Source organism: Camelina sativa, chromosome 5, assembly GCF_030686135.1.
Source record: "Camelina sativa cultivar CO46 ecotype springtype chromosome 5, ASM3068613v1".
In the NCBI taxonomy this organism is placed as follows: Eukaryota; Viridiplantae; Streptophyta; class Magnoliopsida; order Brassicales; family Brassicaceae; genus Camelina; species Camelina sativa.
In genome coordinates, this window is record NC_141884.1 from 35,447,871 (window position 1) to 35,472,360 (window position 24,490).

General features: G+C 33.4%; 4 protein-coding genes and 1 long non-coding RNA gene across 5 annotated transcripts; 2 read left to right on the forward strand and 3 right to left on the reverse strand.

Annotated features, from left to right (window-relative positions):
* Positions 1–142: 142 nt before the first annotated feature.
* On the reverse strand, positions 143–3,909 carry LOC104787817 (conserved oligomeric Golgi complex subunit 5). Its single transcript, XM_087451118.1, has 3 exons — positions 2,580–3,909; positions 1,714–2,187; positions 143–1,338 (listed from the first exon to the last, which is right to left on the reverse strand). Exons 1-3 carry the CDS (start codon positions 3,660–3,662, stop codon positions 418–420), a joined length of 2,478 nt encoding a protein of 825 aa, XP_087307244.1. The 5' UTR covers positions 3,663–3,909; the 3' UTR covers positions 143–417.
* Positions 3,910–4,507: 598 nt separating this feature from the next.
* LOC109133015 (uncharacterized) lies at positions 4,508–4,694 on the forward strand. Its single transcript, XR_002037894.2, has 2 exons — positions 4,508–4,574; positions 4,653–4,694. It is a non-coding gene; the product is annotated as an uncharacterized LOC109133015 (long non-coding RNA).
* A 1,321-nt stretch (positions 4,695–6,015) lies between these two features.
* LOC147944776 (uncharacterized) lies at positions 6,016–11,123 on the reverse strand. Its single transcript, XM_087512715.1, has 15 exons — positions 11,116–11,123; positions 8,455–8,500; positions 8,321–8,358; positions 8,138–8,234; positions 7,999–8,040; positions 7,799–7,902; positions 7,578–7,704; positions 7,243–7,346; positions 7,099–7,141; positions 6,965–7,005; positions 6,773–6,869; positions 6,618–6,653; positions 6,457–6,518; positions 6,183–6,228; positions 6,016–6,099 (listed from the first exon to the last, which is right to left on the reverse strand). Exons 1-15 carry the CDS (start codon positions 11,121–11,123, stop codon positions 6,016–6,018), a joined length of 975 nt encoding a protein of 324 aa, XP_087368841.1.
* A 168-nt stretch (positions 11,124–11,291) lies between these two features.
* LOC104787818 (uncharacterized) lies at positions 11,292–14,647 on the forward strand. Its single transcript, XM_010513464.3, has 8 exons — positions 11,292–12,343; positions 12,462–12,561; positions 12,913–12,969; positions 13,111–13,216; positions 13,479–13,561; positions 13,641–13,702; positions 13,774–13,834; positions 14,262–14,647. Exons 1-8 carry the CDS (start codon positions 12,081–12,083, stop codon positions 14,322–14,324), a joined length of 795 nt encoding a protein of 264 aa, XP_010511766.1. The 5' UTR covers positions 11,292–12,080; the 3' UTR covers positions 14,325–14,647.
* A 71-nt stretch (positions 14,648–14,718) lies between these two features.
* Positions 14,719–16,547, reverse strand: LOC104787819 (putative WRKY transcription factor 9). The gene is made up of 5 exons (XM_019246065.2): positions 16,210–16,547; positions 15,975–16,109; positions 15,591–15,887; positions 15,405–15,518; positions 14,719–15,190 (listed from the first exon to the last, which is right to left on the reverse strand). Exons 1-5 carry the CDS (start codon positions 16,414–16,416, stop codon positions 14,879–14,881), a joined length of 1,065 nt encoding a protein of 354 aa, XP_019101610.1. The 5' UTR covers positions 16,417–16,547; the 3' UTR covers positions 14,719–14,878.
* Positions 16,548–24,490: the final 7,943 nt, after the last annotated feature.

Below are 24,490 nucleotides of genomic sequence, written 5' to 3' on the forward strand. Positions count from 1 at the left end.
AGTTGGACCAGGTCAAGAGGAAGTCGGACAAGATCAGTTTGAACACAAGCCAGCGAAGAAGACTACATTTACTGTATCGCTCTTGGCCTGGAACTACGTTACTATAAAATATCGAAAAGAAATAAAAGTAAGATAACTACTCTATAATAAATCTTGCTTCAACAATTAAACATAAGAAACTAGCGCAAGAGGGTTCGGTCTCTGACATAAACAAAAGCAAAGAGCTTCTCTTCAAACAAATTATGGAAGTCATTGAAGACACCAAGCACGGTATGATGTATGAATCTCGATTTACATGACATGTATGTGAGAGATATTGTAACTACAACTAAAGAAAAATTCCGTGAGAGGAAACAGATGTAGTTCCACTAACCCGCAATAGAAAAATTATTGGTTCGGTAGCAAAGCACATGGAGCTTATAAGTTTTCTTGTGTCAAAGACGATCCAATTTGAAGCATTAGAGGATAAACTGGACTGAACTCTTTGTCCCCTCTCGACCTGATCTTCACTGCATAATCATCCAAAGTTGCTTTAACACCCTTCCAGATCTGATCCTCTCTTTGGTTATCAAGCCACAGTGAGTACTGCTTCGGACTCAGTCTGTTCTTTTGCATTGGTGATTCTAACTCGTCTGGGCCTCTTGTATAGAGATGATGTAGGACGATACTCGGTGGTAGATCCTGGATGAGAGGAGATGATCCCATTTGTGATGTTTCCAGGAAAATCAACGGCCTAAACGCTCTAAGAGCTCTGTACGGTGCTCCGAGTTGTTCCACGGGAAACAAATTCTGTCCCACTGCTAGTTCCAGCTCGGCCATGTCTTTGGCCATCCTAAGTTTTCCCCATTCTGAAAGTGGCCGCACAAGGGAAGCATGTCTGATGTAGAAGATCAAAACCCTTGAAGCCATTTGTCTTGCAAGTCTAGTGCAGATCGATTCTGTCCCTGCAGTGTTAGCGGTCGCTGCGGAAGGCAATAGTCTAGATAGGAACTCACTGCGGAAGTGAAGAATCGATCTCTGCAACTCCTCCATGTATGAGGAAGCGTTGTTGTCCATGTCAGCATCATCAACACCAAAGTTTTGATCATGGATTTGAAGAATGCATGACTCGAGCTGGTCTCGCATAGCTTTAAATAAAGGTGTAACTGGCTCACATGCCGCATCATAGATTGCAGCCAGATTAGGAGACAATACATCAGCAGCAATGCTAGGAAGGTCTGCTACCATGGATGAGATATGTGTGTGGATTCCTTGTAAATGCTGACATAATGTGAAGTTCCTGATCTGTGTTGATGTTGCAGGACCTGATATCTGGCGCGTCTCAGGGCCTGTAGAAATCTGCAATATAAGTGTAGCTGTGTTACATGTCAGACATAAAAGCATACATAGCAGTCTAACTTCTTTACACTGCTTAGCCCCAATTATGTCAGCTAGTCAACACGTATTTATTTGCTTAACAGAGGAAGATGTAGCTCTATTTCTCTTCATTTCTGTCTCGATGAAATTATAATTGCCGCATGAATTATTACTTTGTACTCATTCTACCTTATACATCTTCATGTAACTTAACTTCCTATATGATATACATTGTATACAAGCAGAAACTGATGCCATACTTTAAGGAGTTTATGAAATCCATACTCAAAAGGACAATGGGTACTAATAATTTGGCAAGTGAAAAGAAAAACATAAGAGAAAAGAAGTTTATCATACCTGGCACTCAGCTCGTTGAGCTAGGTTATTAAGGGCCTTTCCTATCTCACGCAAAACTAGAAGAGTCAAACGAGCATCTGGATGAACAGCCTCAATCTCATCTTGAATGTGTGATAATACCTGTGAGATCTGATCTTTTGAAGGTAAACTCCCACGGCTCGACATAGGGAATATGGAGTTCACAAGGTCTGACAAGCGGCCAAAGCATAGGGATAAGAATGCAGTCTGGAATATTGCAATGCATGCAACCATTTGTTCTTTCCTTTCTAAATTAATAGCAGGTAACACTCCCTTCACATCCGTGTTGAAAGAAATCCTTTCAAGAAGATTTTCTATCATAGCAACGAGCTTTGGATATCCCATTGTGAATATTTCTTTTACAAAGCTCGAAGCTGTGTACGCAGACTTCATTTGGCTAGTAAACGCCTTCACAAGTGCATCCCAGACTCTGTCGGTTAACATAGAATCACCTTCCTGTGCATAGAAACACTTCATGTCAGCAATAAAACAAGAAAATCAGGCAGGAATCTAATTTAATCAACATCCCTGACATCACATAAACAAATTTCCAAGTTTCTTTTTGATGCAAAAACATGTAAGGATCATCTTCTAAACCTAATCAACAATCAAGAATCTTTACTTCGACATCCAAGAGCTCTCTCTCTTCCTCTCAATGATTCTAATGCAGCTTGCCCCTCAGGACATTGATAGAATCTTAGAGACGGAACTTAAAAGGTGACAGTATAAACTCATCCAAGAACACTCTCTTTGTCTCAATTATCTAATGCAGCTTGACCCTCGAGACATCAACACTATAAACTAAGGAATCAACAATGGGAGCCTAAATAATCAGTAAAATTCCGAACCTTGATGACTTCGTCAAGAAGAAGGACATGAGTAAATGGATCCCTCTTCTTGGACAGTACACGCTGCAAGTGCCACACAGCAACTACAAGTGAATACAACTGTTCCATACAACTAGCCATCCTCTGCCACAACGCCTCCCTTACTTTAGCACCGCCACCAATGTGTGGTGCTCCGCTAGACCTAATCCCACCAGGCCCGTAACCACCACCTGAGCCAGAAGATATAGCCTTCATGTCCATAGCAACGCTTACACTCTTCACAGCCATTCCCTTATACTTATTCACCAATTGATCCACCGTAGGCTTGAGCTCTCCAAGGTTATAGAAAACTTGCAGACCAGTCCCAACCTCAGCTTGATTCAACCCTTCCATGCCTCTCTCCAACACCTTCATGGCTTCAGACCTCAATTTCTCCCCAATCTCAGTAACAAACTTGATTTCCTCATCAATAACATCAATGCCGAAGAGATCGTACTCTTTACACATGGTTAAGATCTCGAAATGAAGCTGTGCAGCTTTGGTGAGATCGATCTTATCTGGATCGGGAGAATCCGTTAGATCTCGAAGCTTCTTGGAGAGACGAAGCGTACGAACGGAGTGAGAGAGTAACTCAGCGGCTGAGTGAAGATTAGATAGCTGAACGGATTTGGATCGGATCGACCGGACCGGTTCAGATAGATCGGATCTAACACGGCGAATTGAAGATTGGAGTGAAGAGACTGAGGATCGGAGAGAAGAGAGAGAGATATCGGCGTGGGAAAGAGAAGAGAGCTGAGCAAGCAATTCAGGGTGACGAGAGATGACGTCATTACGGAGCTGAGCATCGAGGAGGGCGATGGCTTGGTGGAGACGCTCGGCGGTGGAAGCGGGAGATCCAGAAGCGAGAGCTTTGGAGGAGAAAGTTGCGGAGGAGAAGGAAGAGGAGAGAAACGGGGAGAGGATTCGATCGGTGGCGAAAGAATCGAGCGGCGAAGAAGACGGTGGTGGTGCGCCGGAGGAGAGTGAAGAAGGAGGAGGGTTTTTGAAGGTGGAGAGACGTTGAAGAGATGGAGAAGATGAAGGAGACGAAGGAGGTAGTGCCATTTTTTTCAATCTCTTCTACAGGTTTTGAATTTTGCAAAATGGGGGATTTTAGCAGCAGATCAAAGCGACGACGATACTCATTTTTTCAAAGTTAATTCTCTGAAACACAAAAACTCTGAAAGAAGAACCGGTCTGTCTGATGAATTTTGTTGGTTATTGACGAACCATTATCATGGGATGATGTAGGTGGGCCTAGGCCCGAACCAAGACCCGTCAATAACTTTTGATATTGTTTATTGCTAAGATCAATCTCGAACTGGAATAACTAAACCCTTTGAACTTGGACCATGTTCAACGGTGGTTTTTAAGCGATTGTTAAGAAATGCTTAAGATTAAAAATAAATCAAAATACATTATAAATGTTAAAATCGATTCTAAGTTAAACATTTTTAGAATCGTTTAGGGTCTCATATGTGTTGGTCGGTTGGTCAAATTAACAAAAGAAAAAAAAAATTTCTACCAAAGCTTTTTTCTTTTTTACTTTCTCATTTCTATCCTCCTCCGTTGAATTAAGAGAAGAAATGAGTCGGAAATAGGTTTCTAATTTGGCGTTATCACCATCCAAGCAACGCTGATGACAAATTCGGCGATATATGATTCCTCAACCGAAAACACCAAATCGGGAAGTTAAAAAAATCGATGAATTTGGTTCAAGGACGCTCTAATCTTATCTTCATGGTACGCATATCTCTGATTTGAAGTGTAGATCTTTCATATCTTCTGAATTGAGAGTAGATATATTAGAAAAATTATGGTCAGGATTTGTATTTTTTGTGAGAATTCATTTTAATTTTTTTGGAGAGATGGTGAAATTGAAATTGAACCAGTTTGGTTCTTTTGTGAAACTTGCAGGCTTTAGGAGAAAAAGCTAAAGCAAGATATGAAAAGATCAGATTCAAAATCGTTGATTTGGTATATATCCATTAACACTTTTTTGAATCTTTTAGTAAAATCTTGTTTTATCCGATCTGATTATGATTTTATTATCAGGATGATTACGCTGCTGATGATGATGAGTATGAGGCGAAGTTGTTTACAAGGGAATGACAGAGGAGAATAGCTTACAAACTTGAAGTATGGAGTGTTTGGATTAGGAAACAGACAATATGAACATTTAAATAAGGTTTTATAAACTTTTTTGGTTTTTAAAAAAGTTTAAGAACCCAAAATTAGAATCTACCATTGGAGCATACCATTTTACAATTTTTTACAAAAGTTTTTTAACTTCATTATTTCTAAATATTATACCTATAAGCATAGTTAAGCATTTTTTTTAGCATCCACCATTGAACATACTCTAATTCAAACAAAGTCTCAACTATTCAACCACGATAACATTTTGGTATTTCCGGAAACAAAGCGTATATATAATTATATAATTAATTAAAAATAATAAATTCCAATATTATTTTTTGTCCCAAATTTGAAAAATATTATGATTTAGATGACATTTTGAAAATTCACCAAATTCTAAAGTTCATATTTTCTTCTCATCACAAACATATCTTTGGTGCGTGCAACGAGAATAAGAAGTTATAGGAAGATGTTTGTTTCTTTGAGAACAAAGGTACAAGACATTAAAACTCGTTCTGATGATATTGTTGGCATGTTCTGCTTCATACAATAAAATAGCAAACGTGAGTTGGGGATTTAAATCAACTGAATGAAAAAGTTGGGAATTTAAAAGACATTTTTCCCAAAAAAAAAGAAAGATTATGTCTTAATATATGTATAAAATCAAAACATAAAATTTGTTAAAGCAACATATAACAAGGATATCACTATAGGCACAACTCTGTTTTCACTAACAAAAACATGGTCTCAAGTGTGGATCTCGCTTAGGCTGTGTCCAGCTATATATATCCCAATCGATTCCTGGCATAGGATTCCCCATTCTTATTATATTTTGTTCGGTGTTCGTTGTTTTGTTGGACCGCAAAAACGATGGACCAGTTGTTTTGACATTATACGATTCATACTTTAAATCATAAGACTATAAGTAAAATGTTAACATGTCATCCCCACGATCGACTAAAGTTTAATATAGTGATATATTAAGAATTTGGATGGAAAACAATGTTTGCTTATTCAAAACTAAAGAGACTCGAGTCCAAAACAAGGGATACGTAAATAACAAAGTTATGTAAAACTAAAAATAGTCATATCAGGGATGAAAAGTCCTGAAATCCACATCGATCCTGCGTGCATTTGACTGGCAAGTAGATACAGCTCGGAGGAAGTGATATTGTCCAGCTCTCTTCCACTCATTCTCCTATGAGAATTCAAGGAAAAGACATGGTCAACCAAAAAGTGGAGAAAAAAAACACATGAGCAACCAAAAGTGACAAGTTTATTACTCCTTCAACAGCCATAATCTCTCGAACTCGCTCTGCATGGATTCAGCTCTTCGTTTCTCGTATTCTATCTCCCATCGCGACTGCAGTACAAAAGCATTTGTAAAGATACATTGAGATGCAAGATAAGATACATGATCCCGCAAGTGAAAATATATATATGTACCCGTCGACGCCGTCGTGCTTCTTCATCATCTTGTTTCTCTCCAGAGCTGTTATATATCCCACCATATACACAGAAGGCCAGAACAAGTCACAATTAGTTCAATGATCCAAAAAAGCAAGTCAGCATAATGTGCAATAAAAAAAAATTGGTTCCATATCTCATTCTTAACCCAAGTACTAATTCAACAACAGAAACCCAAGATCGAACCCTTTACACATAGATACAAATTGTTCTAATCAAATCTTTTTACTTGTTTCTTTTGCTAGGAGATTACCTTTTCATCGTAGCTTCATCCTTATCCCCTGCTTCCCTCTTCTGCATAAATGTAAGAAAGAGCTTCAAATTTGGAGAACAATGCAAGATCAAACATGAATCTATCAGGGGACAAAAAACAAAGAAGAAGACCAAACTAATGGACTGTATAAAATAGTTTACCTGTTTGAGCAGCGTTTCTTCCTCTTCCAGCTTTATCTTCTCATGTCATAAAATAACAAGATGTTTGAGAATGACAATATAATTTATCACTAAGTAATAGGAGAAAGTAGTAATCTAATTCTGTTTTCCCATATGAAAAAATTTGTGTTATTAACCTGTAGTTGGTTGTTCACAATGGGCAAGGCTTCCGTTAGTTGGGATTGCAGTGATTGCAGCTCAGCGAAAGTCAAACCGTCCAAAACCGTCCAAATCCTTACCAATCATTCTCCTAAGAATGCATAAAAAGGAAAGCTAATATGAACATGGATCAGCGGAAACAAGAAACGGGACAAGGTCTGTATGTATACCTGGTCAGAAGCCGTAATCTCTTGAGTTCGCTCTCCAAAGACTAGGTGTAAGAAGAACAATGATGTGAGCAAAAAAATAAAAAACGGAAATATAGAAGAAGAATAAGGTTCATGACTTTGAAATGTGTACGAACCAGTGATTCATCTTCTTGTTTTTGATGGGGACACTGTTCATATCTAGAAAGAGATCACAATGCACGAAAGAAGTAATTCACCACAAGAAAACCCTAGAAAACAGAACCGTTGTTCTTCAAAATGTATGTTATTGTGAGAACTACCTGTTACTGCTGGATGATCCGCAGAAATCGAAGAGCACTCTGATCACCTGTTGCTTCGTCACATCTCTTCGCCTCCTCTGCGGCTTCATCTTCTCTTCCACACCCTAATGGAAGAATGAGTGTTATGCTTCTTTTAAGTTTGTGTGTGAGAGCAAAAAAGAGCCATTTGATCATTTAGATCCGACTTGTAAATTTATAAAACAAGAATCTAAACAAGGAATCAGTTGCAAGAGTCTAGAAAGAGAGAGTGGGTGCATTAGTCTGATCGATCGGTCTAAGGCGGAAATGGAATCTGTTTCTCAAGGATTGGGAGGTTGATATTGATAAATCTATACCTCTTTTTCCCGTCCTGGTCCCATCATTTGTTCCCACAGACCAATCATAGCACGTCGTATCTGAGTTTCAAGTAAGCACAGTTCGACGTGGGAATTCATATTCTCGATCTCTCTACCATTCATGCTTCTGTGAGGATGAACAAAGAAAATGAAACCCCAAAGTGAAAAAGTATAGAGAGCAATAAGATGGGAAATATGGCAATGAAGTTAATTATTATTACTCGTTCAAAAGCCACAATCTCTCATAAACCCCTCTGGGCCATCTCCTCGTACCCCTTGAAACCCCTCTCCTTGGACCATCATTCTCATCCTCTGTTTCCTTCTTCTGCAAGAAACCATAGGGTTTGCGATTTATGTCAAGTATCTAAATGCAGGGGAAAGCTAAGAAAAGACTAGAGAAAAAAAAAAAAAACCTTTTTACCTGTTTGAGCAGCCTTTCATCTTCAATTAGCTTTGCCTTATTCTGGAATACATAGTCAAACAAGATGTTTTTGAGCATTTTACAATAACAGGACAAGGAAGTTAAAATCATGCTTCCCTAAATGAACAAGTTTCCTCACCTTTTTGTCCATCACAATGACCCTGACATCCTTGAGATGACTTCTAAGTTCTCGCAGCTCAGTGAAACTCACATCGTCGTCTCTACCAGTCATTCTCCTGAGAGAGTATATATGAATGAAGAAAAGTCAATCTTCATTTGAAACCTGAATGAATCTGAAATGTAGTAAACGAGGCATACATACCTGAGCAGGTTTCGTAATCTCACGACTTCTTTCCGCAGCTGCAAGCAACCAAGAACATAGATATACAACTAATCCATTTTGATGATAAATTGTGTTGCAAAAATAGAACACAAGGAAGTGATATATATGTATACCTCTGCTTCTTCATTATCTTGATTCTCTTCAGAGCCACATCCGTATCTACAAGGAAGCAAAAGGTTAAGGCGTTAGGATATAGTACTATTGCTTGGCTATAATGATCAAAGCGTTCTCTGTTTCGAATCCTAATTATGTTGCAGAGTTGAGTTTACGGCTAAATCAATCGTGAGTGATATATATAATCTGAACAAGTTATCCTAATCATGTTGCAGCACTTTCTTCCGAGATTCCAACAAAGCCCAGTAATATAATATAATATAATATAGCCCTTAATCCAGAAACCTAAGAATCGAGTTTTTGTTGATTTTGCCATATCCGGATCAATGTTACTTAATAAGACCTAATTCCAACGAAACAAAACCCTAGAAAATAGATTTCTTGTTCGGTAAAATATTACCTGCTGCTGCTGGAGTAATCGCAGCGAGAGACGTTAAGAGCACATTTACTCGTGTGTGTTTGCCCTATCTACTACTATATATTGGGTAACTGAGAAGAGTGTGTGATAGTGTGATGTCCGGCCGTGTTCATGAAGGGTTTTGGTTTTACTGTAGAAGCGGCGGTTATTGTTTCCGTGAAAATGGTTTAAATTTTAAAATTCTTCTTTTTATTTTATTTTAATGGTTTTGGTTATATTCTTGTTTCAATCACTTTATTATAACTAAATAACGTCTCTATCACTTTCTATAGAGTCGATATGTTCTTTTAGGGCTGGGCATTCGGGTAAACCTTTCGGGTTCGGGTGTTATCCATTTGGGTTCGGGTAAACGAGTTTAGAAAAATAGAACCTATTGGGTATTTTTAGATATATGGGTTCGATTCGGTTTGGGTACTATTAGGTTCGGGTCGGTTTGGGTTACAAATTTTAGAACCCGATTAGTACCCGAACTACCGGGTACCCGAAAAAGTATAATTAAATTTAAATGAATTTAGTTAAATTTTGACTGATGTGACAAAATATTTTAGATATTTGATTATTTTTGATATTTAGGTATAAAACTAAATGAAATATTCAAAATCATAATCATAATTTTGGGGTAATTGCATTATATTATTGATAAATATTATAAATATGTTTATATGTTCGGGTTTAGTGGATACCCAAACGGGTAGAGGATATTATCCGACCCTAATCCGAACTCACGGATATTAGAAAATAGAACCCAATAGAATTTTATAGGTAAACTCGTACCCAACCTGAACCCGGTTTTTCAGGTCGGGTTCCAGATTGAATATTCGGATACGGTTTTATGCCCAGACCTAGGTTCTTTCTCTAGGTAACAAGTAAACTAGGAAACTTCCTCTCTAAAATCTCCTTTTAATTGTGAAATCACACAAGCAAGAGTTGAAGTTTAATTTAAGCTTTCACGTGTTTTCCTTTTAGATATATTTTCTTCGTATATTTCCATCCCTTACTATCGAGATCTCGGATTATACGATCATGCCCGGCCCTTCACCCATTCGAATGAAACATTCGTATTGGGCCTCAAAATTTCGAAGCCCATTTTGCAAGAATTTTTTATAAAAGAAAAAACTAATAAGGCTTCAAACCTCCCAAAACTAATAAAAATGCTTCATAATTTTTAAAAATGTCCAATAATAGGCTCCAAAAAAGTCCAAGAATTAGTTAAAAACCCATATAATTTGAAAATATTCCATAACTAATAAAATAGGTTTTAAAATTAGAAAAAATCCTCAAAATTAGCAAAAAAAAGTCCATAATTAGCAAAAAAAATCTCAAAATCAAAAGAGTTAATAAATAAAAATTTGTAAAAGCCCCAGTATAGTTAGCAAAACAAATTTCAGCTTTTATTATTTTTTTTTAAAAAAAAACCTTAATTTTTTTTCTTTTTCGTATTGGGCCTCGGCACTTTACCATAATCATCATACAAAGAGCTTTCTTTAGGAGCAATCTTGTAAGTTGTAATCAATGTATACTTCAATCCTAGCTTCTTCGCCGGTTCTCTATAGTATGATGTCTCTGCTGCCCAATCGGTCACTAATGGGATTATATGATATGAACGAAAACGGTTTTCGGTTTCATGTGACTTCAAACAATATAGAAAAATCATGTCACAGTTTGGCCCGTGGAGACTATATATTATTTTGGTGATGTGTTTGACATGACATATAAACTTGTCATAAACTTTTTTAAGACTAATATTACTCTCATGTACTTGATCGTTGATAAGGTTTTCTTTCATCACCGTTTCGTTTGATATTCGAATTTAATTTGTTCGTAAACTTTCAACTTTGAGATCATATAAAAATTCACAGTGGAAAAAAATGAACATATACATTTGATATTATAGATAAATTACTAGAAATTTATATGTTTTTATTTTCTAGGCTTTTTTTAACCTATAAAAAACTTTTGTTCATTTACCTATGCACAAAACTAATAAATTCTTAAACCGAAGTTTTGAACAGACTCGACCCCAAGACTCCAATTGCGCTGGCTTTTGAATACGTACATAATAACATATTGACTCCAATTATATTCTATAGTCGCATATAATTGTAAAAGCATTGTACGAACGGTTTAGTTTATCCCACAATTATTGGGATCCTAAGATTAATTTTGCCTTATAAACAAAAAATAAAATAAAAAAACATGAATCAAATTCAAATATTTTGTGCTTTCGACAACGAGGACATACATTGCCATTATTAATAACCATAAATACAAAAAAAAAAAAATCTTGTCTACTTGATGATACTAAAAAAAAACTTTGGGGAATAAAAAAGGTAAGGTATAAGAAGAAAAGGCATCAAATGCTTTATTATTGGGATTCGCACTGTTTACTAAATTCCACGATCTGCCAACCATCTCTTATTTTTATTTACTTCTCATTTTTTTTTTTTTTTTTTTTTTTCCATTCTAATTTTGTAATAAATTCCAAACAATGTTTAAAATATGAATATGTTCTTTAGTCTTATCTCCCCTTCAATTAGGAAGAGAATCTCTATTTGTATTCCCATTTTTTGCTTTTCAGTCCCAAAAAAAAAAAAAAAAAATCCTCTTTTTTCCCTCATTTTACATACAATTTATTCATTTTGAGTTGGAAAATAGTAAAAAATCTTATAGATTTTAATTTGGGTTTATCTTTTATAAGTAGTTTATAGTATAGTATTTTTCTCCATGAAATTTGGTGAAAAGTCATAAAGTATATATATTGTTCCATTATTTGTCTAAAAAAACATCCTCCATTGGCATTAGAAGCTGAGAAGGCTGCTGTCAAATACAGAGAGGAGAAGAGAAAAACAAAAAAACCCAAAAGCAATTCCACAAACTTCAAAAAAAAAAAAAAGTTGTGATTTGGTAAACAAAAATCAAAATTTTGCTTTCTTCGTTAGAAATTAACAAACAAAAAAAAGACTTGGGATTGAGAAGGTTAAGAAGTTTCAAGCTTTCTTTTTTGCTCTCTTCCATGGCGTAAGATGATTCACTTGCTCAAAGTTTGTATCTTTTTTAACATCTGATCAAAGGAGGGTTTGGGGTTTTGCTTTTGGATTTTGAAGGGTTTGATTTCTGATTGTTAAAGTTTTAATCTTTTTTTGTTTTAGTTGTGAAATTTGGGTTTAGATGGTGTGAAGGGTTTTATAGGGTTTGTGTATTTTGATTATGTGGATGGCTACTCGATCTAATTCTGGGTTGGAGTCTTTGAATTCTATGATGAGCCGTTACGCTTTTAATTTCCAAACTAACAACTCTTCTGAGATGATTCCTATGGGTCCTTACTTGGGGATGAGTATGATCAATGCTGCTACTTCTCCTGGAAGTTCTTCGAATCCTCTTGATTTAGTTTCTGGTCCCAAGCATGATACTTCCATGGTTAGCGAATGGTCAACTGAAGAACAATACAAATTGGAGGATGGCCTTGAGAAGTGAGCCTTTTTTTTTTTTTTTTTTTTTTGGCTTTTTATGTCCTGTGAGGGAAGCTGAGATATTATTTTGTTGTTGAATTTTTGTTATGACCTGAAGGGTTGATTCTGTTTATTGCAGGTACAAGGATAAGCCAAATATCATGAAGTATATTAAGATTGCTAGTACTTTGCCTGACAAAAGCGTTCGAGATGTGGCTTTGCGTTGTAGATGGATGACAGTAAGCATCTCTCTGTTCACATATCTGCCATTTTTAATTTTTTTGTAGCTCTGTTGTGACCATTTTGCTGCAGTCATGTAGTTCTAAGCTTATACCATGCTATATGTGTGTATCAAAGAAAAATGACACCCAGGGAACAGTTTCTATATGTTCCATTTCGTACATATAATAGAGCATACATAGATTCTTCCTAAACTTAAACTACACTAGACAGAATGAAATGGTTTTCCGTAGGATGGAAGTTTTCGTTGTCGTTTCAGTTGTATTACTTGAGTTCTTGGGATGAGAATATGGGAGATAACAGTCTTTGAAGTTGGAGTTTTGATATACTGAATGTTTTTTTTTGCACAGAGAAAGAGAAGAAAATCAGAAGAATTAAATTGTGGAAGAAGAACAAGTTCTAGCAAGGTATGTTGTTGATTCTTGCCATTTGCTCAATTTTGATGAGTGAGACTTTTGAACAACAATTGAAAGCGACTTTGATTATCTTTTGATAAATTGAGGTTTTTAGTCCTAAGGTGCTTTCTAAAAAGATTTATATATCTTCAGGACAAGCAGGTGGAATCGTCTTCTAAGTCGAGCATACCCTCTGTTTTGCCCCATAACATGGCTTCGTACCCTTTCTCAATGCCCTCTACAACAATTACATGTGAAGGTTAACTTCTATCTTTTATCTGAGAGATTTCCATCCGAATTTGCCTATTCCAGGTCTTTTTTTATGACATACATCTAGTAAAGGAGTATAATGCCTGCTGTATGTTTATATCGTGACACTCTATTGAAGTCCTCTCTCTGATCCTCTTACCTTGTAAAGATGATTCCTTTAAGCTCTCTTGCATATGGATTTTGGTTGAAGTGGCAGTAAACTTTAGTCTTGCCTATTTTTCCTTACTGATTCTTTCATTTTTCTGTCTCAGATTTAAGTGGTTATGCAATAAATCTCTTAGACCAGAATGTACGAGCTTTTAGTCAAATTAGAGCTAATCTCTCCTCGTATCAGGTAAGTTCTAGATTACCTTGTTTAAAGGAGTGGAAATGTGTTGTCGCTAAAACCGCTCTGTCCTGATAATTGCAAACAGGTAGAGGATAACCTAGGTCTCTTTCGTCAGGCAAGGAACAACCTTATGACCATCCAAAATGAGTAAGTTGATACTTTTTAACATTTTCTGTAAGTTGGGTGGACCATGGTGTACTGATATCTTGATTTGGCAGCATGGATAAAATGCCTTGCTCGATGCCAGCATTGCCGGTCAAAATCAGTGATGATCTCTCGGTGAGTAATTCAACTTTGATAAGTTAATAGGCTGCTCACTTTTGCATTAACAGTCAAATTGTGTTAATTGTCAAAATGTGCACATCACCCTTTTGCTTGTTTACTTTTGACCTTACTGTAGTTCGACTTCTAACCCCAGCCAGATCTCTGGTCTAAGGGCTCAAAGTATAGAATTATTGTGCTCCTAATTAGCTGAGTGTCTTAAGACCAGTTGTTTTCAATGTTTTTGTTTGAAGAGATTAGTCTATTAAGAGTACATATAGAGCCTAAGAATAATAGCTTCCTAATAGTTGACTAGCTTCCTATTAAGAGTACATAGGTTTAGTCATTTACATGTCATTTTTTTCAATGGGGTTTTGGTTAGGTTCGTGTACCCGTGTTGTTAGTTCTACCTGACCTTAACTTTGGTTTCCTTGATTTGTACCAGGTGTTGTTATTCAACTCAATGCAAAGTGGTGGCTTCCATTCGAAGCAGGAGCCTTTGGGGTGACATAAGGAAATCATCTGGTTTCCCTTAATTATCTGTAAATTATCTTGAAGAAGCTGGAGGAGACACAAAAAAAGCTCATCACATGTTGCGAAGTTTGTAGAAATGTGATTCTTTCGTAACACCAACGATCTTTATTAATGCTGCGTCGGATGTTGAAACATATAAAGAGTGGACGAGTTCAATTAGGTTCCGAACTAAAAACTCTCTTAACTAGGTTTCTATTAGATCAACTTTAGTTTAATTAATGTCTTGGAGGATTTCTAAACGATGTGTATAAAAAGTATTCTATTGAAAAGATAGAGAAGAGCGTGTTGAGGTTTGCATCTGTTATCTTTTGATCTTTTGGTGTGTTATTTTGGTGCCCATTTCTTTTTAACATGTTAACATTAGAAAGAATTAAAACAGTCTCAAACTTTTAATTTTCTATGTACCAAACACAAATGTTAAGAAACAAGAACAAGAAATAGGCAAAGAATCCATGATGACTTGAATTAATAGTAAAATAATGGAACCAAAGGAATAAGCAGAGTTGATGATTAAGAGACATGGGAACTCTACATCATCCAATTTAATTGGTTTTGGGAAGATGAAACATGATCTCCTCTTGATGGACCATCAAAGTTCAAGCTTCGTATGGTTCGGTTGTTGGTGCTGCTATTTTGCGGGTATGTGATCAAAGATGAGTCTATGATTGGAGGAGTTTGATAATAGGAAGGATGAGAGAGGTTGTCGCTGGAATCGAGTAACAAGAATGGAGAAGTGGAGGCAGTAGATGCCATGGCTGTTGCTCCCACCGGAAGTGGATGGTTATGTGTTCCTTCGTAGGTTGTTATCAGTATTGACATGTCTTCTAAACACCTTTGCACCTTCATGTACAACAAGTCATAATTAATTATATACATATTTTTCATCATTTCATTTAAATGTAGTTATGGCATGCTATCAATTATACATTGGACATAAAGTAATATATAAAGTACTACATTATCAATAATAACTTGATCTAAAATGGTCCCCAAACAAAAGAATATAGAATGTATCTTTGAGGGTATGTGCAATTGCAATTTTCACACATGGTACCTGTTTTCTAACGGGACATCCTGGAGCCACGGTGCATCGGTAATAAGCTCGTGGACATGGATTCCCTTTTGCGGTTTTCTGACCGTACTTTCTCCATTGGCATCCATCATTCATCTACACACTCATCTTTCTTATTAAAAGATCATGTTACCAATTGAGTCCAAGATATGGGATAAAGAAACTCACCGTTGCCGTCTCACATCTCGCCCTCACAGACACCCTGGCTTTTCTATTCCCCTGAGATGATGATATGATACGTGGCGCGTTCATGATAGCTAAGCTGCTATTATTGTATCTTTGCTGATGATGATGAGACTGAACAGCTTCTTTGCTCTCTCCTGCATGTTTCTGCTTTTTCTGTATAGATAGCGAAAGCCCTAATTCTCTTTCCACGGATGGAGATATCTCAGGTCCTCTTTTCCGAGCCTTACTTGTTATATCCACACACCATTTGCCTTTTGCTCCAAGGAACGTTTCAAGACCCTAGGTTAAAGAAACCATACAAGTATTCATGTTTAATTATCAATTTATTACCACTATGTAACTTGTATGAGACGTAATTTCTCTCACCATCTTCTTGGTTTGATCGTTAACCGGGAATTTCATCTCCAGATGACGATAATCTTCAAGAGTCTGCTCCACAAGCTTCCTCAGCCTAGTATTCTCTTCTTTCACACTTTCCATCTGGATCTGTAGCTGCAAGATCTGATCTCCATCCATATGATGTTAAACATATTTGCACACAAAAAAATTTCTGATGGATATATAAGATACATACGTATAGGTACGTTACGTACGTACGTACCTCTTCACGTTCGTTCTCTTCTTCCCGGGTTCTTGAACCTAAACAAGAATCTTCTTCTTCGTCTTCTTTCACCATTTGTTCATCTTCATCACCGCCACTAGCATCATGTTCATCGTCTTCTTTATTCTCACTGCAGCTATGTTTTGATCCTTCTTCATCTTTCTCCTTCTCCTCGGCCTCGAACTTGAGAGAAAGATCGATGCCCATCAGTGGAGATGCAAATTAATCTAAACTCTTAATTTGTCTGTTAGCTAGCTTTGGATTTTGAATTGCTAAAGTCAAATCCCATTTTCTCATCAGAATATATCGTTTACTGTTTGTATTATTCACTATAGTACGCATCTCTAAAGCTAGCTTTGACTTTCTTTAAATAATCAGTTTTTTTTATCTTTAAGAAGAAACTAATCCATGTTACTTCATAAAGGGATTGATTTTGGTCTTTGAAGCACTTAAACCGGAGTTACGATGGAATCATATGACTTTGGTTATCATCCTAGTAGTCATAAAAAAGTGTATACATATATATTCCTCCCTTCTCTTATATAGTTTGTTTAATAAGTGACCTATAAGAATATAAATTAGATCCAGTTTCTAACAATTCATAGCATTTTTTTAGTTTTGTAATTTTAGTATATTGGGCATTAGGGTCCACGAAATTTCCCGTCACATGGATGGTAACATGTGAAATACAGAAGACCATCGACCGATCGACGTGTGTGTTTTTAAGTATTGATGGTTTTGATAATTACTACATGAAATAATCTCTTAGAATTAGAATGTTATAAAGATGAAATACCAATAAAAAAAAATTCAGTTAGATGATCAAACGTACCATTAAACTTTTTTTCTTTTCGCAATACAACATTAGAGTTAGATAATTATATAATATGCATTCTTTATACTGAGTAACTTGAAATTTTCTGGTGAAGTTGTTTTGAATTTTTCAATAGATATCTTCTTAAAGTCAAATTGGTGTTATGATGAGATTGAAAGTTAGGAAGAGAAAAATATAAGCTTTTTTATAGTAATTGACGAATTAAACACCATGACGTTGTGTATCCGACAACGTTCAATTACATAAGCGAGCGCAGCCCTCCCTGCTCCATATCCACGCTAGGAAAACTAATAACGAATTTTTAGAACTTTTGATGAGCAACCATTTAGAATTATATACAGTCAGTGGCAGATCTACGTAGAAAGGGAGTTGAGCATATACTTCATATATGTTTTATAAATATAATAAATGGTTGGCAAATTTATGTGTGTGTTTTTAGCTTAGTTTGGTAATAGTTGCCCCCATGCTAAACCTAAGAGCTTATGTATGGCGAAATGCTCAGTATAGTGTAATCTAAGTCGTAATGTTCAGTATAGTGTTGTGGTTTAGTTTGGCGAAAAAGTTATATTGAACATTTCCACAAGATTTAACTATCCAATAGATATATATTTCACAGTTCGTCTTCAAGGAGACAAGAAGGATAGCTAATTTTATTTATCCTAGCTACTAGCTGACTTAAATATTCATTAATTTCTATTGTTTCGATTTGGATGAAGCTGAGCTTGATAGACTCTTTTAATCTTTTGTACGTGTCGGTCCATAATTTGATGGCGAGAACGTCGGAAACCATAGTATACAAAGAATAAGAAAGCCATGTCATTTGATTTAAGTTAGTGCGTTTAAGAAGAGGTCTCTCTATGTGACATGTTTATTTATTTTTTATTATCTATAACGTGAAATTCAAATTATAAAATTTTAAACTCGTACAAAAAAGAAAAAACCAGCAGAACGAGATACTTGCCTTGGGATCAGATCTTAAAATAGTCAACTAGAAGACTTATAACTTTAATTATTTTCATACTGTCAGTTTCAATTAATCATCACATTTTTTTTTTCTTACCAAACAAAGTTTTATAGGCTATTGGGTAAAGATTAGATGATAGCCATCTCTCGACCACCGAATCAAACTCGTGATTAATATACATTTTTGTTTATATCAAATCTATACTATTAAAACAGAAGTACTCTCTAGAGTAAAAATAGACCATGACTTGGTTTTGGTAGGTTTTTCGTTAAAAATGATTAGAGAATCACAAAATTTAATCTAATTAACCTATAGTTTTGATTTCATTAAATGACAAAAATACCCTCGGTCGATTACTTAAAAAATTGCCGGGTCGGGACGCGGATCCTTACATATCCGACTGCAGAAGGAAAAAAATCCGCGGATCTGTTTGTACTCCAGAATAATATTTTTCGGATCCAATATATTATTTCATTCAAGATTAGTTATTTAAGATCCCAAACAGAGTTATTCGTTATGTGCAAACACTCTGATTTCATTTTCCTTTAAGGTATTTAAATGAAAACCATAAATTTTAATTACCAAAAATTCGGATATTTCCTTAATTACCGAGATTGATCTTAACAGATAATCTTTTAAAAGGAATATTTAGTGATTCAGTTAAAATCTTTAAAAACGAATATTCAAGTTACCAAATCTGACTAAATTGCTTGATTTCCGATATTATAATATTTCCTTAACAAAATTTTAGTAATTAATTGTGAGTAGTATAGATAGAAATAATTAAAAACGCAGAAATTATATATATGTAAAGTTGTAAACTAATTTACAGAAAAGGTGTATATCCCACATCGACTAAATATTATGGAATATGGTTCATAATCACTATAAATATGTGACTAAAATGTTTTGAGTACAAATGAGCAGGAAGCTTGATTTATCAGGTATCCAAATTTAACATTTTAATTTGGTTCTATATTTGAAAATATTTAAACTTTTAAAAAGTAAACATATTATAATATATTTACGTTTTAAAAAAAAGTTTAAGATATTATAAATATTTAAATTTTTTATACAATGTTTAAATTATTATAAATATTTGAGCTCCGTCGAAAGTTTAAAATATTATAATATATTTAAAGTCTATAAAATATTTAAGTAATATTAATATTTTAATTCTTAAAAATTTAAAATATAAATTTTTTTTGAGTTAAATCCGTTAAAACATGTATTTTTATCAAACTATAAATTAAGCCATGGAAGCAGGGTGTGTCTATACTCTTACAAAACTACTATCCGATATTGCGGAGTGTCTATTCTCTTACAAAACTACGTACTATCTACTATTATGGTGTGTTTGTTTCCGTGAAAAACTATATTTTACAAACTACTTACTCTATTAGGATTTCCAATTTACTGTATAACCCCAAATATACAAATAAATGCTATATAAACAAAGAAAATAAATTAAAATAAAAAACTATATTACAAAAATACAAATTACAAAAAAAATAACTAACAAAATATATAATCCCGTGCTGTAGCACGGGTATCACCTAGTCTATTAAATAAGGCATAGCTATATAGACTGTAGTACTGTACACATCTGATAATCTTTTCTAGTTCTGTTCGGATTAAATATTGCTATCATACAACTCGATTTTCTTGAATTACATGCTTTGTACCTGCATTATTTCTTAGATGACTGTTTTATTGTATATCATAAATAGAATTAACATATAAGTATATAATGCTCGAAGTCAGTTAAATTATCCATGTGTCAAAAAAAACTAAGTATACTTTTTATTCTCTTTTCGTGCAACATGCATATTGTTTTAGGTTACTTATCTTGCCAAAAAAGAACCTTTTTGTTGATTATGTAGAAGAAAATGTCATATATATAGTATAGTAAAGAATTAAAATTCTGGCAGAGAAGGCGTGGGACGAATTATAAGAGAGCAAGCGGCGCCGCAGCCATATCTCCCGTTCAAATTTTATACTAATTAGTAATTACAAAGAAGAAAAAGGTCAAATGCATGTCTTTCTCTTCGTCCCTTTGTATAGTTTCTTCTCCTCATTTTATATGTCTCTGTATCCCTAAGTCAACCTTTAATCGGCATCCCATAGCTTTAGATTATTTACACCAATACCATTTTCTCCCTTTCTTCTTGCTGCATTCTAATAATGTTTCAACAAATTCACACACACTTCATTTATTCATCACCGTAATGAAAAGTAGAGATACTTCTCCAAATCGGAATCCGTTGTTCTATCTTGTTTTTTTAGAACGTGGTAGATATAGACCAATATCAACTTCTTATTATTGTTTAAGTCTACTGTACAATATTTTTTCTCTCATACTAATTGTTAAGTTTTGTGAACTTAACATCAAACTCAATAGATCTGATATGTTGCTATAGACTTTTTTCAAACTTTAGAATTTTTTTTTGAAACGATATTTTTTATTCGGTCTTAAAGCCGATAAAAAATTTTACTTCAATAACTTGGGTTATAAATATAATGATATGATTTTGAATTGATATATGTATATTAGTATATATAGAGCCGGCCTTGGGCTAAGTTGGCAAAGCATAGACTTGCGACCGCTAATAGTATCATTTGATTACAACCACTTTTCTTGAAATACTCCTTTACTCTAGTGATTTATGGTGTTGTGCATCATCAGGACCTGAGTTTGAGACTCCATTGAAGGAAAACATTCAATTATATTCTTTCTCTAGCAAAATACTTATATAATAACAAAATTATGGAGGCTATTGTTTTTTTCTCTCGCTTGTAACTTCTTAAACTCAAGACCGGCTCTGCATCTGCTTATGTATTTTCTTAAGATTCTTTTAGAATCCTAATTTTATTACTCTTAATTAGTTAATTTTAAAGAAAACAAAAACTAACATGAAGTGAAAAATGTCACTTTTAAATGATGATTTCCGAAAACTCTTTAAAAGAAGTCTTAAAATTTCTAACTTCATACGATATCTAATATATTAAAGGAGAAGTCGAGAGAGCTCACAGCTAATCTCACAAAAATTGACCTTCTTTGCCCTTAATGAAAAATACCCTTAAAAATATTTCGAAGAAGCTTTTACTCTCTATTTAGGTTGCTGAAATGCACCACACTCATCCTCAGACTTAAGATTACTAATTTGCCATTAATGAGATTCAAAACTGGACCTTTTTACCCTTTTCTAAATTTTTTTTTTTTAAAAGAAAAAATCGAAAATTAAAAAAAAAACAAATTTTGTTTTACAAAATCGGAAATCTAATATATTTACACAATATCTCTTTTTAAAAAAATGGAAGATAAATATTAGAATATATTACGAATATTTGTTTAAAGAAATTTTCTATTTTTAAAAATTTTAAAATGGTAAAGATAATTATGACGATTTTTCTTCTAAGCTATATATATAGAGGCTCACCCAAAACAGTAGAAGTCGGATTCATTAAGCTAAACATATATTTTGAGAGTATAATGTTTTTTTTTGTATTATTTTGGTTCTAATGAATCAACTTTACTATTGTGTGATTTAGTTTTTTTTTCATGTTGATGTACTATCCATATGCTTTGGTGCTTTGCATGATTAATTTTTATGCTGCTATAATTTTTAATTATTATGTTGAATCATATCAAAAGTTTTACTCATTTTGTACTGTTTGGCTGTGTTTTAGGTGTACCTGCCATGGACCATGGATGTTTTTTTGTATATCAAAAACAAGATTGGACGAACAAGTTGATGAAGCAAGCAAAAAATCAAATCGGAAAATTATTTTTATTAATTGTATTTTTTTTTTTTTTTTTTTAGTGGTGATTGTTATTCAATTTTATTCTCTTGGTTAAACATGATCATATTTTTATTCCATGATTTTTTTATTCTACAAGAAAATGAGCAAAGACAACTTTTGAAAATTTTATATGATTCATTGGATACTAATTTTTCTGCTTTTTTTTGTTGTAGTGGTTGTTTGGAAAGCAAGATCAAGCAATCATAGACTTTGTCTATGGATTCTCCATCTTTAAAAAATATAGGTTGTATTATTTTCTATATTTTGTTTTGTAGTTTAGTAATTTGAAATAAAATTTTATATGTAACCTAATACATATCTTTTTTGTTTCAGTTGAATTCATGGATGATCATTGATCATAATTGTGGATCTAAAAAACTGGATATAATAAAATTCAGGTATTAATTTTTGCTAATTTGAATCTTTATTTTTCTAAATAATATTGTTGCTAATGTTTTTTTGTAATAATTATAGTTGCAGAAAATTATGGTGGATTCTGTTCATAACAAATTTAGGGTAATTTTCTAAAAACTTGGATTTTTTTCTATTTACAAATAGATTTAAATTATAATTCTATTTATATGTAACCTATTACATATATTTTTTGTTTCAGTTGAATTCATGGATGATCATTGATCATAATTATGGATCTACAAAATTGAATATAATGAAATTTAGATATTAATTTTTGCTAACCGAATCCTTAATTTTTTAAAATAATATTGTTGCTAATATTTTTTTGTAATGATTATAGTTGCACAAAAATTATGGTAGATTCTATTCATAAAAAATTATGGTAATTTTTCTAAAAACTTTGATTTCTTTCTATTTACAAATAAGCTAAATATTTTTTTATGACTAATATTTAAATAAATATTTGTGACTAATATTTCTTCATAAATATTTGTGACTAATATTCCTTCTTCCTCTTAAATTGATAGAAAGAAGAAGGAAGGAATATTAATTGGATTCGGGACTTTATATCTCGGAGATTTTTCAAGAAGGAAAGAGATTAAGGAAGATTAGGAAGAGTTTTTTTAACAATTTACTATTATTGTTTATTTGAAATTGATTTAGACGGATAAATAATATATTATAAATAGTAAATTTTCATATTTTTAATAAAAAATCAGAAATCTAAATTTTATGTCTCATTTAAAATTTAAAAGTAATAGAAAATAAATACTAGAATATATTACAAATATTTCCTTGAGAATATCTCTGTTTTAAAAATTAGTAAATTTCTACAGACCTTTTGTTTCACTTTTAAAATTATTTTTCTTTTAAAAACGAAAATTAGAAGAAAAAAAAAACATAAATCAAATATTCATATCCAATTTAATTTTTTTTTAAAAAGTGGAAATAAATACTTAAATCTTTTGTAAATATTTGTTTCAAGAAATTTTATATTTTCTAAAATGTTAAATTTCTGTAGATAATTATGACGGTTTGATTTGGATAGAAGGAATTGAAAATCTTGGGAGGATATACTAAAAATATCCATTTAATTTGATGATATGATACAATCTTTTATGATATCGACAAAATCTCATAGGGTTGATGAAAATCTCCGGAAAACCTATGTTATTCCGGCTGGATACTCTATTACCAAAAGGAGGAACAAAGATTCTAAATAAGACAAAAGGTCCTGACAATTAAAATGTATATATATTGAAAATATAAATGAGTAATTTTAACAAATTATTTTTCTTTCACTTTTAAAAATAAACTGTTTAAAAAACGTATTATTATTTTTAAAACAAAATTAGAAAATCTCAAAAATAAAATAATCGAATCCCATTTTAAATTATTAAAAATGGAAAATAAATACTATTTTTGAAGATTAAATTATAGCTTCTCTTTTAGTTAATTCTTTTCCATTTACATTTTTGTTGGAATCCTTTTTAGCCTTATAATTAATTTACTTTTTGGTTTGTTAAATTAGTTGAACTATTATATATTTGCCCACACAAATTTATAAAAGAATTGAATTAGTAATATATATTTGACCACAAAAAAATTTAGACAATAATTCTTTTTAAAAAAGTTTTTTCCCGCACAAGTCAAATTGTTATTTGGTTAATTGAATGTAATTTATTTTTCGCAAAACAAACTTATAAATAAGTGTTTAACTTTACTGTTGTAGGTCTAATGTTGACACATGCTCAGATAGAAAATATATGTTTAACTGAAATAGAATTGATGCTGCGACGTCTCTTACGGCGTTTGAGAAAATGCCTAAACCAGATAATAGTATGATAAACATATGTGTAAATAGGCTTATCGCAGATGAGAAAATATATAAACCTCATAAACAACAGGAATTGTACAATGAGTTATTACCTATGCTAACTGAGGAGCAAAGACGTGTTTATGAAGAAATCATTCACTCTGTGAATCACGACAAATGTAGTATGTTTTATGTTCATGGATTTGGTGGTACTGGAAAACTTTCTTGTGGACTATTCTTGGTGCTGATATAAGGTCTAAAGGTAATATTGTTATGAATGTTGCTTCAAGTGGTATAGCTGCTTTGCTTTTGGAAGGTGGTAGAACGGCTCATTCAAGATTTGGTATTCCAATCAATCTTAATGAATATTCTGTGTGTACTATTGATGCCGAATCGGATCTTGCTGACTTAATTAGAGAAGCAAAACTCATAATATGGATATTGAAGT